At 45.1% G+C, this 17014-nt stretch overlaps 1 protein-coding gene across 2 annotated transcripts in view; it reads right to left on the bottom strand.

The window, feature by feature from the left end:
* The window catches only part of THSD4 (thrombospondin type 1 domain containing 4), a 715204-nt gene that overhangs the window by 548158 nt on the left and 150032 nt on the right, over nucleotides 1–17014 (bottom strand). For both annotated transcript variants that reach the window (XM_066388579.1, XM_066388578.1), the window contains one exon: nucleotides 10803–10905. In XM_066388579.1, the coding sequence (XP_066244676.1) occupies nucleotides 10803–10905 (103 nt within the window). The remainder of the gene's footprint in view (nucleotides 1–10802; nucleotides 10906–17014) is intronic.

Here is a 17014-nt window from a genome sequence, read left to right as displayed (position 1 = left end):
TATCCAAACAGATGTTTGTCAACACAGTTATATGGTGGTTTCCTCACAGGGAGTGTTGGTGGGTGTTGGTGCAGGAGGGGTGTGTGTGTGTGTGTCTGTGTGTGCATACTGGGCAACACAAAAGGAGAGAATGATAAACTATAGATAAAAAACTAAGCAGCACCCATGGAAGGGTGAGCTAAACAGGAATGTGCTACAATGGACAGTGATGACCACCTGCGCTCTGCTACAGGGAGCTACAGAGCTTGTGTCACCTCTGTCCCAGCACAGAAAGGGTGCAAAGGTGTGGCCTCCTTCGACGGGCCATCCAAAGGTTCCTGGACATCATCAGAGGGCAAGAATGGAGCAGCTGACAGTCACAGGACCGGAAAGGGAGGGAGAAGCAAAAATCCAGAAATTACTCCCATGTGAACAGGAATGGTTATGAACAAAAAGCCTTTTATTTCAAGGTAATACATAAAATAATTAATCATTTTAAAGAAAGATATATGCCAATATAAACTCAGTTACTAAGTACTGATCAGCTATTAGTGCAGACTAGGGAAGAGGTATGATAATGATGAGTGACAAGTGTTCCCACCATTCAGGCTGAAGACAGCCCGGTCTGGAAGCAGGATAATTGGATATCAATTATTGCTACTACCACAATTTTGTTCTGCTGCAGTAGATACAGCCTCAGAGGCACAAGAAAAGGCAATTCCAAAGTGGAAAGAAACCTATTGAATACATAGATAACTGACAGTCCAATTCTCTCCTTGATCTCGTCCCTACACCTCTAGATGCATGGCAACCCTTAAAAGCCTCCTTAATTGAAAGGATCGTTCTGGGAAAAAATGCCTGCCGCCACTATTTCAGTCATCCTTAAGTGTCCTCTTGGAAAAGAATAACATCACATAGTGTTTGGTTTTAATCTACCTTTTATTTATTTATTTATTTTCTTCTTTTCCAAGTGAGAGGAGGGGAGATAGAGAGACTCCTGCATGTACCCCGACCAGAATTCACCAGGCAACCCCTCACCTGGGGCCAATGCTTTGCCTATCTGGGGCCATGCTTGCAACCGACCTATTTTTAGCACCTGAGGTGGAGGCTCCACAGAACCATCCTCAGTACTTGGGGCCAATGCACTTGAACCAATCAAGCCATGGCTGCAGGAGGGGAAGAGAGAGAGAGAGAGAGATAGAAGCAAGATAGAGGGGGGGGGGGGAGAGGGAGGGTTGGAGAAGCAGAGGGTTGCTTCTCCTGTGTGCTCAGACCAGGAATTGAACCTGGGACATGCACATGCTGGGCTGATGCTCTATCACTGAGCTGACCGGCCAGGGCCTGAATCTACATTTTAAAGGGACACATTTTTATAATATATATTGAGGTGTGCTCCTCACATTTATTTGCATAATTTCCTGATTACTGTATTTTAAAAATCAGAAGCTTTATACAAACATTTATAGCAGAGCCTAATGCAATGCTTTGCCTTGTGGATCATTTCATAGTATCATCACTGTTCAATAAAGAACAGGGACTCATCCCAAACTTTCAAGCAACTAACAGGGTTAATTGGCACCTATATCATCACCATTTGAAAGACTGGAAAACTGAGACAGCAAAGAGGCAGCATGTATACTGATACTTCCCTCCCTGTGCCTATGTTAGACATCACTAATCAATCCCAGGGACACTCACTGTTTCTGAGCCCAGCACGTCAGAGCTACACTCAGCTGGAGCTGCCACAGGCAAGAAGACCAGCCTGTTATGACCCACGAACTATATTCTAAAGAGAGCACAGGATGATAAACAAATAGCATGCTCCAATACATAGGAAATCAATTGAAAAAAAAGAAAGATTCAGCAGGCCAGTGAAACCAGATTCCTGGTGACGAGATAGGAGCTTTCAAATATCTGAAGGGGAAATCTGTTTCGTTCCATGTGGCTCCAAAGGGTAACCAGGCACTAAATAATCATTGCAAAGTAACCGTTAGTGAATATAACCTTTACACAAATATGTGGGGGGCAGAGTTTAGGCAGTATGACAAGGCAGGGAGAAGAGCCCGGGGCAGGCGGGTGGTGGTGGTGAAGCAGCCTGCTGATGCATGTTCTCTCCTGCTTCCCACCCACCACGGAGAGACCACAGAGCTTTCCTTTAATCCTACGCAAACAAGTCCCACTGATCCAGGGACTGTTCTCACTGGAGTTCCTATGAAATGGACGACGATGGGTATGCCTGCTGTTGAATAATGTTGGGAGAGGGAACATGTAGTTGGGGGAGAGTTTATTTGATGTATGTGGAAGAGCTGGGCTAAATTTACAATTTAAATATAAACTGTATATTTGTTGATTACCTTCTAGCTCTAAACCCTCTGACTCTAACACCCTCTTGGTGTTGGCCTGATACTAATTTCTCAATATCCATGCAAGGTGTAAGGAAATGACCTGATCTCTCACAGGACATGTCCTTACAACAAGACATCTCTGCTCACAGGTGAGAGAACTGTGTACACGGATTAAGACAGAGTCCCAGGTTGCCTGAAAAAGTCTCAGTAGTTTTGATGTAAAAACACATTTGTTTGTTTTCAAAGGAAACAACTTGGTCATGGTTTGGTTACACAAAGGGAGAAATTTGTTTGTAACCCCTCAGGCACAGGACCAGTCTTGTTTATTGGGTTGTGGTTCTCTACCTTCTCATTTCACTGATTCTTCTATTTTATTCTGTGACCTGAGTCAGACCATCCAACCCTGAAACAAGAATACTAGTGACATCTGACCTTGCCTACCGCAACCAGGCACTCTAGGAGGACCGTGGCAGTCTCTGTAGAAAGCTTAGCTTCTTGGAAGAGAGAAATGACAGAATTGGGTTTCATCATTTCATATTTTCCAATGGGTTTAAGCTCTACGCTTGGTTTCAGATCCTTTAAATTACTCACATTTGGACTAATCTGCTTATTAGATGTTGAAATATATCCTGAGGCATTTCTTTACTAATGAATGACTAGAATGACATGGACTCATGTGCCAGGAAAGAAATTGCTTTTACACGAATCGTTTACACCTTCCGGAATAATCTACAGCAGGGGCAATTTTTTTTTCCCTTAAAAAACTAATTCCTTTTCCAAATCTTAAATTTCCCAGTGCAAAGACAGAGATGTGTGGTAACATTGGCTCCAGCCTCCATTTTTCTTACCCTTCAGAGAGAGAGAGAAAGAGAGAGAGAAACACAATGCACATGAGAACATACCCTTTAATATACCACCCCAGCAGGGAGCAGGGAGAGAGTCCTGGACCTATCTGATGCTTTCTAGGCCCAGCAAAGCCCTATGACCTATGATCCTTAATGATTCTAAAAATGATGCTATGCATCTGGGTCCATTTCCCCTGAAATTCTCTTGTTCCTCCATGGTTAGCAAGAAAGAGTATGTAAAATCTGATCAGGAGGTGGTGCAGTGGGTAGAGCATCGGCCTGGAACACTGATGACCCAGGTATGAAACCCTGAGGTCACTAGCTTGAGTGCAGTCTCACCAGTGCGGGGTCGCTGGCTTGAGTGCGGGATCATAGACATGATTCCATAGTCCCTGGTAGTCTCTGGCTTGAAGCCCAAGGTCGCTGGCTTGAGCAAGGGGTCATTGACTCAGTTGGAGCCCCCTCACCCCTTCCTTGATCAAGGCACATATGAGAAGCAATCAAGAACACTAAGGTGCCACAACTATGAGTTGGTGCTTGTCACCCCTCTCCCTTCCTGTCTGTCTCTATCTCTCTTTGTCTCTCTTTCACAAACAAACAAATAAATAAATAAATAAGTAGACTGAGTGAGAAAGGATGGGGAGGAATAGCAAGCCTTAGCATGGTATCTCTGAACCTACTCTGGCCCTAGAGAAAAGATGGAAGATAGACATTTTCCCCCTCTGGGAGATACTGGTTCTAAATATCACTTCCAGGAACTGGAGAGACAAGGAAGGAGTAAGAGATTAATGGCCTTTTTAAAGTTTAATGTATATACAATAAAATGCATAGATCACAAGTTTGGTGCACAGGTTTTGACAGCTGTATACATCTGTATAACAACCATGTCAATCACAATGCAGAAAGTTCCATCATGCCCCTTTCCAGCTAATCCTTCCCCATCCCCATAGACAAACCCTGTTCTGATTTCCATCTGCATTGCCCGAGTTGCCCTTTTTCAGAACAAACATGATAGACTCAGACAGTAAGTACTCATGTATTTGACTTACTTTGCTCAGCATAACACTTCCGAGATTTGTCCAGCTTGCTTATCAGTAGAGTGTAATTTTTTTATTGCTGAGTAATACTTCACGGTATGAATGTATCACACTTTATTTGTTCAACCTCCTCTTAATGGGTTTTTGGGTTGTTTCCAGATTGGGGCTATTATTTGAAAAAGCAGCTGTGAACTTCTTCAACAAATTATTTTCATGGACAAGACTGCTTTTATTTCTCTTGGGTAAATAATTTTTATTAAATGATGAAGAGGCTTCCTATAATAACTTGCAGAGAAGTAATAAGATACTTTCTCCCAGAGGAAGTAAAAATGCCTATTTTTTTCTTTTTTCTTCAGTAGGCTCAGAGATGCCATTCAACCAACCCCTTAGTCCAGTGGTCCCTAACCTTTTTTGGGCCACGGACTGGTTTAATGTCAGAAAATATTTTCACGGACTGGTCTTTAGGGTGGGATGGATAAATGTATCACGTGACTGAGACAAACATCAAGAGTGAGTCTTCGATGGATGTAACAGAGGGAATCTGGTAATTTTTTAAAAATAAAACATCGTTCAGACTTAAATATAAATAAAACAGAAATAATGTAAGTTATTTATTCTTTCTCTGCAGACCGGTACCAAATGGCCCACAGACCGGTACCGGTCCGCGGCCCGGGGGTTGGGGACCACTGCCTTAGTCCTCTCTACAAGTTTCATTCTCTCGGTATACAGATGATACCTCATTCCTCCACCATTCTAAACAAATCGTTCTCTTTCCCCTTACACTAGCCAAAACTCTCAATCTGCCTTCTTCGTTGCAGTTTTTTTAAAAGACAGGGCTGGCGATGCTCACCGCCTACTCTCTTTACATTCTCATTAGTAGTGTTCTCAACTGTCCATTCTAGTCCTGCTTTCTCAGTCCTCACTCTCCCCTTGACCTTTTCCTCTGTTCAGCTATATTGGCTATGCTCCTGTTCCTCCGTTGAGAAGAGCAAACTTTTCATTACTCAGGCAGTTTTTACAGTGAAAACAGGTACCTGAGGACTTGGTCTCCAGAGCTCACACTGTACAAATCCTCTTCCTGGCTTCCATACACATAGAGAATAGAGATTCAGCAGCCAAACTCTGGGATTTGAACCTGGTTCTTTCCCTTACTGCCTGGGTGACCCTGGACAGGTGATCTAACTATTATTTGTGGCTCTGTTTCTTCTGTGAAATGAGGCTGTTCACAGAACGCTCCTCACAGGGTTGTTGTGAGGATTAAATCAGCATTTAGAACTGTGTCTGGTGCATAGTCAGCACTCAACAAACACAAGCACTTTCTACTGTCTCCCTGGATCCTCCCTGTGGTGTCTACCACAAGAGGACCTGGTAGCCCACAGCAGACAGTACTATACCTGAGGTGACGTAAGGCAGCCTGATGCTTTGGTGCCGTCTCTTAATGTCTGACCTTCTTCCGCTGCTTCTTTCATGTGGATGTGCCCCTGAGCTCCTTTCTTGATCCTCTGTCCTCAATTTTATTCAAGGAGTTATCCTTCCTGGTGGCCTTAATTATGACACCAAGGCCAATGACTTCCAATATAGGCATGCAACTCTAAGGTAATACCCCGTAAACTTCTGTTTTCATCCCCAACTTCCTGCTGGGCATCTGGCCACCATTCATTCGAATTCAACATGGAGGACACCCAAATCACCGTTCTGTTTTCACACAGATGCTGCCCTCAGGAGTTTGCTCGGTCCCCAGGGACCCACTCACATGCCCAGTACACATGACCTTAGCTCTCCAGGTGTTCCTAGGCGTGTGTGAGAGAGTACAAGACTGGGTCTTGCAAGGGTGTTACTGAAATAGGCCCCTAGTTTCCCTAAGGCCTGCCCTGTCCACTCTTAGTTTCATAATGACTCCACGCTTCTGTGCAAGAGCAGGGGCCGGGGGGAGAGAGTCCCAGGCATGTAGGAATAAACTGCTTCATTAAAACATGACATCCTCATCCTAAGTCCACCAGCCCATGGACCTAAGCCTTCTTCTCTCGTGCCCCCACACATTGAAAACACTGTCCATGTTTTTACTGGCCAGTCCTTGCCCCCAGCCCAGGGTGGTGTCGGTGTGAGGGCTGACCTGGACGGGTGGAGGAATCGGCTCACCTGAGCACTGGACGCCACATTCCATCTCTGCACCTCAGGGCTTAATCAGCGAAGAACTTGATCTAAGGGGCTCCTACAGACTGTGTGGCACCTTCAACGTCCCCTGCAGCTGCATCTACTACTCTTGCAAGTGGCTTAATGAAAATGCCCCGGACTGAAGAGGAAGGCATTCAGGAAGTCTGTCAGGCATCCTGCCTGAGTCAGTTGTTCAGGTTGCTCACAGATAAGTCCATTTCTACTCCTTTGAGCCCACATGGGATGGTACCGCTCTGCTGCCCTTGATGTCAACTATGACATGCAGCTTGCTTTGGCCAATGAGACCATGTCTCATTGCATATGTCCCTCCCTGCCTCAGTGGAAGCGAAAGTGAGATGCAGTTTCTATCAGCCTCAGTCCCACATGCTACATGACATGGAGCAGAGCAAGAGACAGACCTTTGCTTGGAAAGCATTAGGATCTGTGGCCTCTTTGTTACAGCAGCACAAGCTTATCACTCCAGACAGAAACAAGGCCCTGTTCACACGACCAACTGGCAACCTCCCATCTCTGACCTAGCCTCGCCTCTGATTTAAGATTTCTACCCCGTTCAGTGCAGCCTCAGGGCCTCAAGTGCACTCAAGCTACCCAAACACAGAGTTGTCCCCTGGTTCTTGGGTTAAGACCTGCTGTTGGGCCCTGGCCAATTGGCTCAGTGGTAGAGCATTGGCCTGGCGTGCAGGAGTCCGAAGTTCGATTCCCGGCCAGGGCACACAGGAGAAGCGCCCATCTGCTTCTCCACCCCTCCCCCTCTCCTTCCTCTCTGTCTCTCTCATCCCCTCCTGCAGCCAAGGCTCCATTGGAGCAAAGTTGGCCCGGGCACTGAGGATGGCTCTGTGGCCTCTGCCTCAGGCGCTAGAATGGCTCTGGTTGCAGCAGAGCGATGCCCCAGATGGGCAGAGCATCACCCCCTGGTGGGCATGCCGGGTGGATCCCGGTCAGGCGCATGCGGGAGTCTGTCTGACTGCCTCCCTGTTTCCAACTTCAGAAAAATACAAAAAAAGAAAAAAAAAAAAAGACCTGCTTCTTCTGTACAACCCACAGCAACCCAGCAGAACTCTGGACTCCAGTGCTGTCCAACCCCAATACCCTAGGGCAATGGTTCTCAAAGTGTGCGCCAGGGCTCACTGGTGCACCCTAGAAGATTTCCAGGTGCGTCCTATGGTATTCCAGAGAAATATGTGCCTGTTGGGGACAAAAAACCAATAGGGTTTTTGGAGTTTAGATTTTTGGGAGACAGAGGTATGGGGAATTGGCTGTAAGCTGACAGTCTGCCCAACCCCCCACCTCACTTGCCTGATTAGGTTGCAAAAGGCCGTTAAGCTGTGGTGCTGGATTGTTTACACTACCCCCCATGTTCCCCAGAAAGACTGGAGGCAAGTTTCTTCTATCCTTTGTTTGGTGTAAAGTTAAGATGATATGTATGGTGGGGGTTTTGGATTGATGATGACACAAAAGAAATTGTCTCTTGAAGCCTTTTGGATTTCTATAAAAGAAGAATACGTGGCAATATCTAAAAAAGCTTTGAACATTTTACTACAATTTTCAACATCCTATTTATGTGAATTAGGATTTTCTACCCTCAATACAATTAAGAATAAAAAGAAATTCTTCAATGTATTGACGAGGAAATAAGAGTTTGCCTTTCAAATATATGCCCAAACATTGAAGAAATCGCTAGGACACATCAGGTTCATGTTTCTCATAAATGCAAGAATGAAATAACTTAACACATTCGTGCCGGGACCTGCTGAATTTACTAAATCTTACTAAGAATGTATCTATATAAAGATAACTTTTTTGTCATATTTAAATTTTTTAATCTCTCTTTTTTTATGAATTCTAAAAAGCATAACTCAAAAAAATGTAACATAAAAATGTTTTTAATGTCAGAATAAATTTTATTTTGTATCTATTTCATTTAATTACCATAAAAGCATGCCTGGACTTTATATATTTTTCTTTAACATTTGACTTAATTATTACAACATATTTCTCAGAAACCTGTATATAGTGCACCTACAATTAGTTATATGTAGGATTTTAAATGCGTCCGGACTTCAAAAAGTTTGAGAACCACTGGCTTGGGGCATGAAAACAGCCACCATTTTCTCCAATGTCAGCACCAAGGCAAGAGTCCTATTAAAGTGTCCCATTCTGTAACTAAGTCGACCATATAATTTATTGTGCAAAATGGTTTGAGGGTGAAAAGGGCCTGGGGTGACAGGGATAAGTCATCCCTGTTCTGATAAATAGGATGTTTGGGCACTCAAATTTTTCTTCTGTCATCATCACAACAGAGGTCTAGGGCTGAGAAAAATCCCCTGAGGCCTTAACCAAGGCTAGATCCCATTCCCAGGAAATGCAATTAAAAGACTAAGAAGAAGCATACGTGATACTAATGTGTTTATCAGAGAGCGAACTCTGCTTTTACTATCCTCTGTGGCCTCGGACCGGAGGAGCGCAGCTGTTTCCCTAAGTAGGCACATGTGAGTAGCAGCAGACATCCAAACAAAACTAAGAGCCCAATGCAAAATCCAGCCACATGTCTGAAGACCCTACGGAAATATTAAAGGTGTCTTCCTCCCACAGGCCAGCCTGGGAGTCATATCAGAGGAAGGAGAATAAAACCAAAAAAACACTCTTAGCAGCAAAAAGGAATTATTTGAGCAAAACCATGGTCAATGCAACTCCTCTCCCAGGCACGTGAAACATCTTAAATGTAAGTAAATATTTTTAAAGAATGCTGGCCAGGAATTAATTTACTTCTTAATAACATCACAAAGACCCTATTTCCAAGTAAGATCAGAGTCACAGGTACTAGGGATAGGACTGCAACATATCTTTTGGGGGAACACAAATGAACCCACAGCCTTAAATGAGAGAGAGCTTCTCCCTCTGACTGCTGGGTATGCCTGCTCACCCGCCTGAGTAGTTAGTAGATAGAACCAAGAGATGGGGCAGCCTGGGAGCAGGGTCCCAACGCAGCCCAGTTTCTGGCAGCCATCTCTATCTGAAGCCCAGTCTACCTCTTGGGTTTCCCAATAACATGAGCAACAAAATACCTTTCTTATTTTAATGTGTATAGGTTGGGTTTCTGACACAACCAAGAGTTCTAAATACTTAAAGAGTTCTAATATAATTAATGTATCTGTCCGTGAATGCTATATAATGTGAAGTCAAATAGCTTCCCATGATCTCAGTAGGGAAGAGAGGGTGGGTTCTGTATGAAAAACATTGGCCAGCATGACCAGGCAGTGGCGCAGTGGATAGAGCATTGGACTGGGATGCAGAGGATAGAGGTTCGAAGCCCCAAGGTCACTGGCTTGAGCGTGGGCTCATTTGGTTTGATCATAGCTCACCAACTTGGACCCAAGGTCACTGGCTCGAGCAAGGAGTCACTCAGTCTGCTGTAGCCCCACGGTCAAGGCACATAGAAGAAAGTAATCAATGAACTGCAACAAAGGTGCTGCAACAAAGAATTGATGCTTCTCATCTCTCACCCTTCCTGTCTGTCCATCCCTATCTGTCCCTCTCTCTGTCTCTGTCACACACGAAAGAAAAAAGAAAAACATCGGCCATGAGATGATGATAACTGTTGAAGTGAAGTGATAGGTATGTAAGGGGCTTATAATTATACTATTATACTTCATACCTTTACATAGGTGTGAAATTTTCCAAAACAAAAAGATCAAGTGTGAAGAACAAATTTCCACAGGACTCAGACTTTTCACAATCTCGCAAACTTTGGAGCTTGCTCTCTCCATGATGGGAGGAAATAGCTTGGAATTTAACACATTTTAGTGCAAAAAGCCACGTTATCATCTGCATTTCAACAAAGAGCAGTGACTCTGGGATCCAGAGAAGTACTGACAGTCTCTACCAGAATCGAGTCTGCTGTCATCTTCAAATAGCAGGAATCCTGGTCTTACGGATGATGCCAGCTTAACACATTTCATCTTTGGAAAGAGCATGTGAGGCTCATCTCCCTGCAGCCCCCGCATAAATGCCAAACAACTGTCTACCGTTCAATCCTGCATGTTTGCTTAGACCCTCACACTAGGCCCTGCAGAAGAACCCAGGGAAAAGGGAACTCCATCCACTCACTCCTCACAACCTTAGTGTGAACCCCTTGCTCCAACCCATCCCCCCAAGTCCTGTCCTGTCCCTCTCGCCCTACCACCCTCAGACTCTGCTTGTTCTAGCAATGCCTCCTCCATCTGACTGATGGCCCAGGTGTCACCTGAGCTAGACGACCTTTGGTAAAAGCCAGTGCAGGCTCCCCTCTGCCTTGGGTTACATTTCCTCCCCTACTGCTACTCTGCTCAGGATCACCAATTCCTCCAGCATCAACCAGAAGGCAACAAGGTTAAAGAACAGAAACAAATAATTTCTACAGGCAGGGCTGGGTCTATCCTTACCTTCTGCAAATGGTTCCCATTCATAGAAGCGACCCATGAATGGCTTGTTGTTATAGGATGCACACTGTACTTCCCGAATACTTCTGCTGCTTTCTGGACATACCTAATAAAGCAAACAGTAAATATACAATTAGTGTCCATATATATCTTTCCGTACCCCACCCAGTCCAGTCCCAGGAGACTGCTCCAATTTTAAATAACAGCCCTCCTCTTCCAAAACCAGGATTTCTGAAAATCTACAGATTACCTACATCAAAAATTTTAAATATAGATTCCAAGGCTTCACTCCAAGTTTATTAAATCAGAATCTCTGCAAGGACACTAATTTTTTTTTAAGTGATTATAGAGGAGATACAGAGACAGACTCCTGCACATGCCCTAACCAGAATCCACCTAGCAACCCATCTGGACATGATGCTCTGCCCATCTGGGGCCATGTGCATAACCAAGCTATTTTTAGCACCTGAGGCAGAGTTGATGGAGCCATCCTCAGCACCTGGGAAGACATGCTCAAATCAATCGAGCCATGGCTGCCGGAGGGGGAGAGAAAGAGTGAGAGAGAGAGAAGGGGGAAGGGAATGGGAGGAGAAGCCGATGGTCACTTCTCCTGTGTGTCCTGACCAGGAATCAAACCCAGGACATCCACAGGCTGGGTTCTCACTCTACTACTGAGCCAACTAGCCAGGGCCAGGACATTAAATTTTAAACAAGCTCCTCAGGTGAAGTCTTTGCATACCATAATCTGAAAACTACTAACCCAAACCTTCTGCTCCTGACAAATTGGTTTACTCACTCCTCTCAGAGAGGTCATCCATTTCCATCTGTGCCTGTTCATGCCATTCACATGCAGGGGGTGACACGTTCCCAGCAAATGCACACAGAGCCTTGGCCACAGGAAGCACTGCTTTAAACGTATTATACGTGTTAACTCATTTCCTCCTCACAACGACCAATGAGGTAGATGTGAGAGTTCACAGACTTGTCACAGATGACCAAGCTGAAGCACGGAGGAGCCGCACAGCCAGTGAGGATGGAGGCTAGATTTACCTCTAAGCCATAGGGTCGCCACCAGGCTGCATCTCAGTGTCCTTCCCATCCTGTCTAAATTCCGGTCTAATTATTTCCACCACCTCATGCAGGACCTCCCAGCCTTCAGCATGCAAAATAATCACCCCAAGATCTCCTGGGAAGTAGAAGTTCCTTTGTCCCTCCCACAAGGATTATTTTTCAGTAAGTCTGGGATGAAGTCCAGAAATCGGTATTTTATCAAATCATCCAGGTGACTTGGATACTCTAGACTACGCAAAGAAAATATCCTGCTCCCTATGGCTTCCTTCTTTCTTATTTGCAAATGCTACAAAAAAAGCAGAGTAACACAAAATAAATAAATGTGAAATAAGATAACAAGATCAGAATCTCTTCTGCAAGTCATGGCTAAAGTATGATTGAACATTTTTAAACCTAGCTACACTCTATTTAAGTGTGGAGTGTGTGTTTTAATAATCAGACAGGAAAGGAATCTGGCTCCTTAAATATTAAAGCCCTGTGTGCAAGAAGTCTTCGGAATAAAGCACTAATAAGACAGCTCAAGTCCTGAAGGATTTATAAAGAAATCTACTGTGTGTATCAGAAACACCAGGTTTCCTGGAGGGAACAGGGCACATAGTGAAACCAGGTGGAGGAGAGCCTCTCTTGTGTGATGGACAGTGGTGGCTGCGGGCACAACACGCAGGGTGGCAGAGTCCTGCTGCACCATGGCCACACCACACGGACCAAGCAGCCATCTGAAGAATAGGATGGAACTTGGTGTGAAAAAAGGGCTGGGCAGGCTGAGCTCCAACAGCAGTGAGAAGCTGACAGGCCAGGGGTAGGAGCTCTGGAAGCCAAGCTACTGGTGGCCCCATCGTTGGAATCATGCAGGGCTTCCAGCCACACCAGCTGTCTCTGTGAAGGATCTGGGGTTAGGATGATTTTTATAACCCTTTGGCCAGAACCAGACTTCAACAGGGATGTTATCTGCTGGATGACCTGGGAGAAGGCAGCATCTTTGCAATCAGAAATAATTGCTAAGGTGTTTGTTAAAAATACAGATTCTTGGGCCTCCCCCACGGGGGGGGGGGGGTCAGGAGGAGGGTCTGGGGACAGACGCTGGAACGGCTCCCTCAGCACAATCTAATGCAGCCAGCCTGGCACCAGACGCACAGCCGCACCCAGACCTCGATCTCACTCCAAATTCCTAAACATGCAGTCGGAGTGGGAGAGCCGTGCGCATCACACCACACCCCTTCGATTTACTGATGAGGAGCAGAGGCCTGAAGAGTGGCATACCCTGCCCAAGGTCCTAAACGAACAGAGACAGAGCCCAGAGTGTGGTCGCCCCAGCCTGGCTATAATCAAACCCTAGACATGAGCTGCCTGTGGCAGGCTTTCTAAGGGCACCGGAACCAGTGGGCTAAATGTCCTGTTCCTCTGAGAACCATGCCCACACAACACCAAGCGGCTCTGCCAGGAGTCTCCAGACAGAAGCCACCTTGATGAACCTCGTGGCAGTCACCAGAATTGGAAGTTGCAGACCACAAAAGCATAGCCAGTCTGCTTAACCCCTTTCTCTCCGTCAGCAAAATAGTGCTAACAGGCCAAACGATGAGCCCATGCACTGATTAGCCCATTCAGAATCACTGAGAATTGCTCAGTATTTGATTATATAAATGTCTATTTTGTCCACAAACCATTAAGTAAAAAAGCGTTAAAATGATTATGTGGTATGTGCGTGTGTGTGTACATGTGTGTGTGTAAAGAGAAATAAACATTAAAAGTATTATCTCTGGAACGTGAGTTATAGACATTTTCTCTTCACAATTAACTTGGTTTATTTATATTGTCTAATTTTTCTGCAGTAAATATGTAATATTTATGTAATAAAATTATGTAAATTTTTTATCAGAGTTGAACTCTTCCGAATACATTGGCCCTTGGCCACTCTGCATGTGCTTCTGATTCATAATCTCACGGTGCCTCTTACTGTCCCACTAATGCCTGCTGTGTTTACTACATCCGTTGTATCTGCCAAGCCAACCAGTCACTTGTGATAGATGGGTCGTTCAGAGCACCCTGTCCTTGGTCATCAAATTCTGTGTCCCTGAGCATGGTCCAGTTACCTCCTGAGGGAAGAGGACTTGTGGCATCAGATCCACAGTAGGGGGTCACCTGGCCAAGTCCAGAGGCTGACTGTCCAACCAGCAGTTAGCATGGGGAAGTACAGCAGGAGTTAACAAGGTGCTCTGGCAGATGGGCACGGCCTTGTGTGTGAACGTGAGCAGAGACCTGCATGATGCCAGGCAAGCTGCCAGTTAGAAGCAGGGCACTACTTGCTGAGAAGAGGAGGGACCTAGTCAGAGAAACACAGGCTCACTGGGCCCAGATATGGAAGGGAGTTTTTCAGATGGAATAGTGGTGCTGGTGAGGAAGCAGAAGTCAGGGATGATGATGATGATGATTAAGCACTAACTAAATGCCAGACACTCCACCATATGACTTACATGTATTTAACTCATTTAATCCTCACAATAACTATTACACCCACTTTATAGGTAAGGAAGCTAAGAAAACAAAAAGCAAGAGCTGCCCAAGATGATGGGGCTAAGTGGTGGAGTCAGGATCTAAACCCACATACTATGGCTCTGGAACACATGCTAGTAACCACTTTGCCCCGATGGCTCTTTTGATCGTGTGGACAGCAAAGTTAATAAGCAATGGGCTCTCAGATAGGAGAGCCGGAACTGCTATCAGGAAGTCCTAGAGGCCACAGTCAGCTTCAGCCTCTGAGGCTGGTAGAGTGGCCCAAGGTGTCAGGATCTGGGAGTTGTGGCCTGAGGACAAAAACTGAAAACCTTGTTGGGGCCATTGCAGATATTCTGTTTGGTGTCTCTTACAGAGTAGGTCTGTTTTTACTTGTTACATTATTATCAGTATAGGATCTCATCTCAGTTTACAGACTCTCTGAAGTCTAAACTTCCAGGTTATGGGTCATTTTACATTTGTTATATTTTAAACGGGCTGTTTCCTGAAGCCATAGATAGTCACACTTGCCTTATCAGTAAGTTTCTATATTACACAGGAGTTAGCCTTGGGCAGGTGTTTCTGCAGATGGTTAATCCCTTCCATGGACATAAGATTCTTGGAATTTTCAGGGAAGAAAACTGAGACGGGGTGGGCGGGTGGGGGGGGATGGGGGGGACATGCCAACAGAGATTAGGCTCACTCAGGATGTGCCCAACCAAGACTGAAGACTCAGATTCAAGTAATGGCCCCTGGGAGGTAAATTTCCTTCAAATGACTCCCTTCTGCCCAAAGGAGGGAGGGATGTTTCCACTGCTCTCTTATGGAAAGTCAAATAAAGATGCACTTTAATATAATAAACTGACTCCTTATGAAGCATGTCAGGCCCTCTCCAATGTTCCATCTAGACAACTGCAGGGGGTTGCTAAGAGTCGCAGGGAGTGTTATAGAAACTAGACAATAATTCTAGTGACCCTGGTTAATCGAGATGACAACAGCCTACACCTAACTTCATTGCTCAAGAGGCCATGGCAGTGATCAGATGCTTATCTCTTGGTAATTAATGACCTTGAGTTCCCCCAGGGGACTAAAGAGCATTGTACACAATGAACGTGGCACCAGGGAACATGACCTTGAAGTGTGCCTGGGTCAAATATGCATTTCTGTTTTATTCTCTTCATTGCTCTGGATTCAATCAAAAGAATGACTACCATAGCAACATGTGATGTATTTAAACATCAACACTGTAGGGAAATCTAAAAAAAAAAGAAGTCTAGAAAATATCCCCACAAGGCCATGAGAAAGTGGCTATGTGGCCCTGGGCAAAGCACCTTGCTTCTCTAAACCTAAGTTACTCCTACCATTCTCACCTCCCAGAGACTTTCATGAGAATTAAATTAGCAACATGTTCAAGTTTCTAGTGAACAGCAATGCTAATCATTGGCTGAGTCGGGCACCAAGCAGATATCATAGTTTCAGGAGCTCTAAGTGCCTAAAAAGTAGGTGTTCCGAGCAAACGCCCCTCCTTTCTTTTCTGGAAAAGAGTCTCTCCAACCGCCCCCCCTCCCCCGTCTCCACAAGCTGGAGAGTCATATGACCATAGACCAAACTTTCGTACAAGTAATCCAGCACATTTTTCAAGTATGTTCAATATCTGCTTTCTCAGGTTACTTGGAGCAGACTCAACGCTGCAAAGATTCTGCGGCCACCCCCACCACTTCCAGCATGTTTCTCCCAGGCAGAGGACTAGTTTCTCCCAAAGGACTGGGTCAAGGCTTTGAATTTAAATAACAAAACAAAAAACTAAGGTTTTCTTAGTTTTCAAACACCTGTTTCCCTTGTCCAGTTCACAATGAAAATCCCTAGATTGTCAACTGCTATGACGCAAGAGGCCCAGCGGGGCACCACGAGAATTGTTAAGATGTGCACTACCTGACAATGTAGTTAGGGCACTGCCCTCTTTTATTGTGGATTGTCACATAAAAAAAGAACAACAGGCAACACAATGATAGCTGTCTGGTGTGAGTGAATCAAAAGCATGCCTTTTTTTTTAATCGAATTGGCAAAAAATATAATACAGTTTTTTGGTGCACTGCAGAATTTCAGCAATTAGTTTATGTGTGCTATGAGACGAAAAATGTTGAAAATCAATGTCCTAGGGAAAGGTGCTCCCCTCTCATTCAAAGTGTACATCAGAGGCACAAGAGATGTTAACGTGACTAAGCCCACCCATTTACCTAAGAGAACCCTGTGTTTTTAAGTACTCTGGACACATGCCCACAAAAACCCAGGCCTATTCTACAAGGGCTTATTCATCTCTCCCTCTTTAGAACATTCATATATCTTGATGCCTGGAAGAAGGTCTGAAAGAGAACACCTTCTCTGTTCTTCTAACTAACCAGGAAGTATACGGCAAGATGTTCAAGACCGTACTTTCCCCAGGAGCATCCATTCCCAGTGGCTGCTCCAGGGGGCACATGAGGGAGACTGGTTGTATCCCTCTGTTCTCTGCTGGGGCAGGGTGTGAAATTCCTCTGCAGGTGAGCAGGGCTGTGCTCCCGCCACCTGCCTGGGGTGGTGGGTGGAGGATGTAGAGAAGAACCCCGTATCCTCTTCCCAGGATTTCACAAGCCAAAATACATAAACCAAAATAC

The sequence above is a fragment of the Saccopteryx leptura genome, chromosome 6 (assembly GCF_036850995.1).
Source record: "Saccopteryx leptura isolate mSacLep1 chromosome 6, mSacLep1_pri_phased_curated, whole genome shotgun sequence".
Taxonomy (NCBI): Eukaryota; Metazoa; Chordata; class Mammalia; order Chiroptera; family Emballonuridae; genus Saccopteryx; species Saccopteryx leptura.
This window is presented reverse-complemented; position numbering and strand designations above follow the sequence as displayed.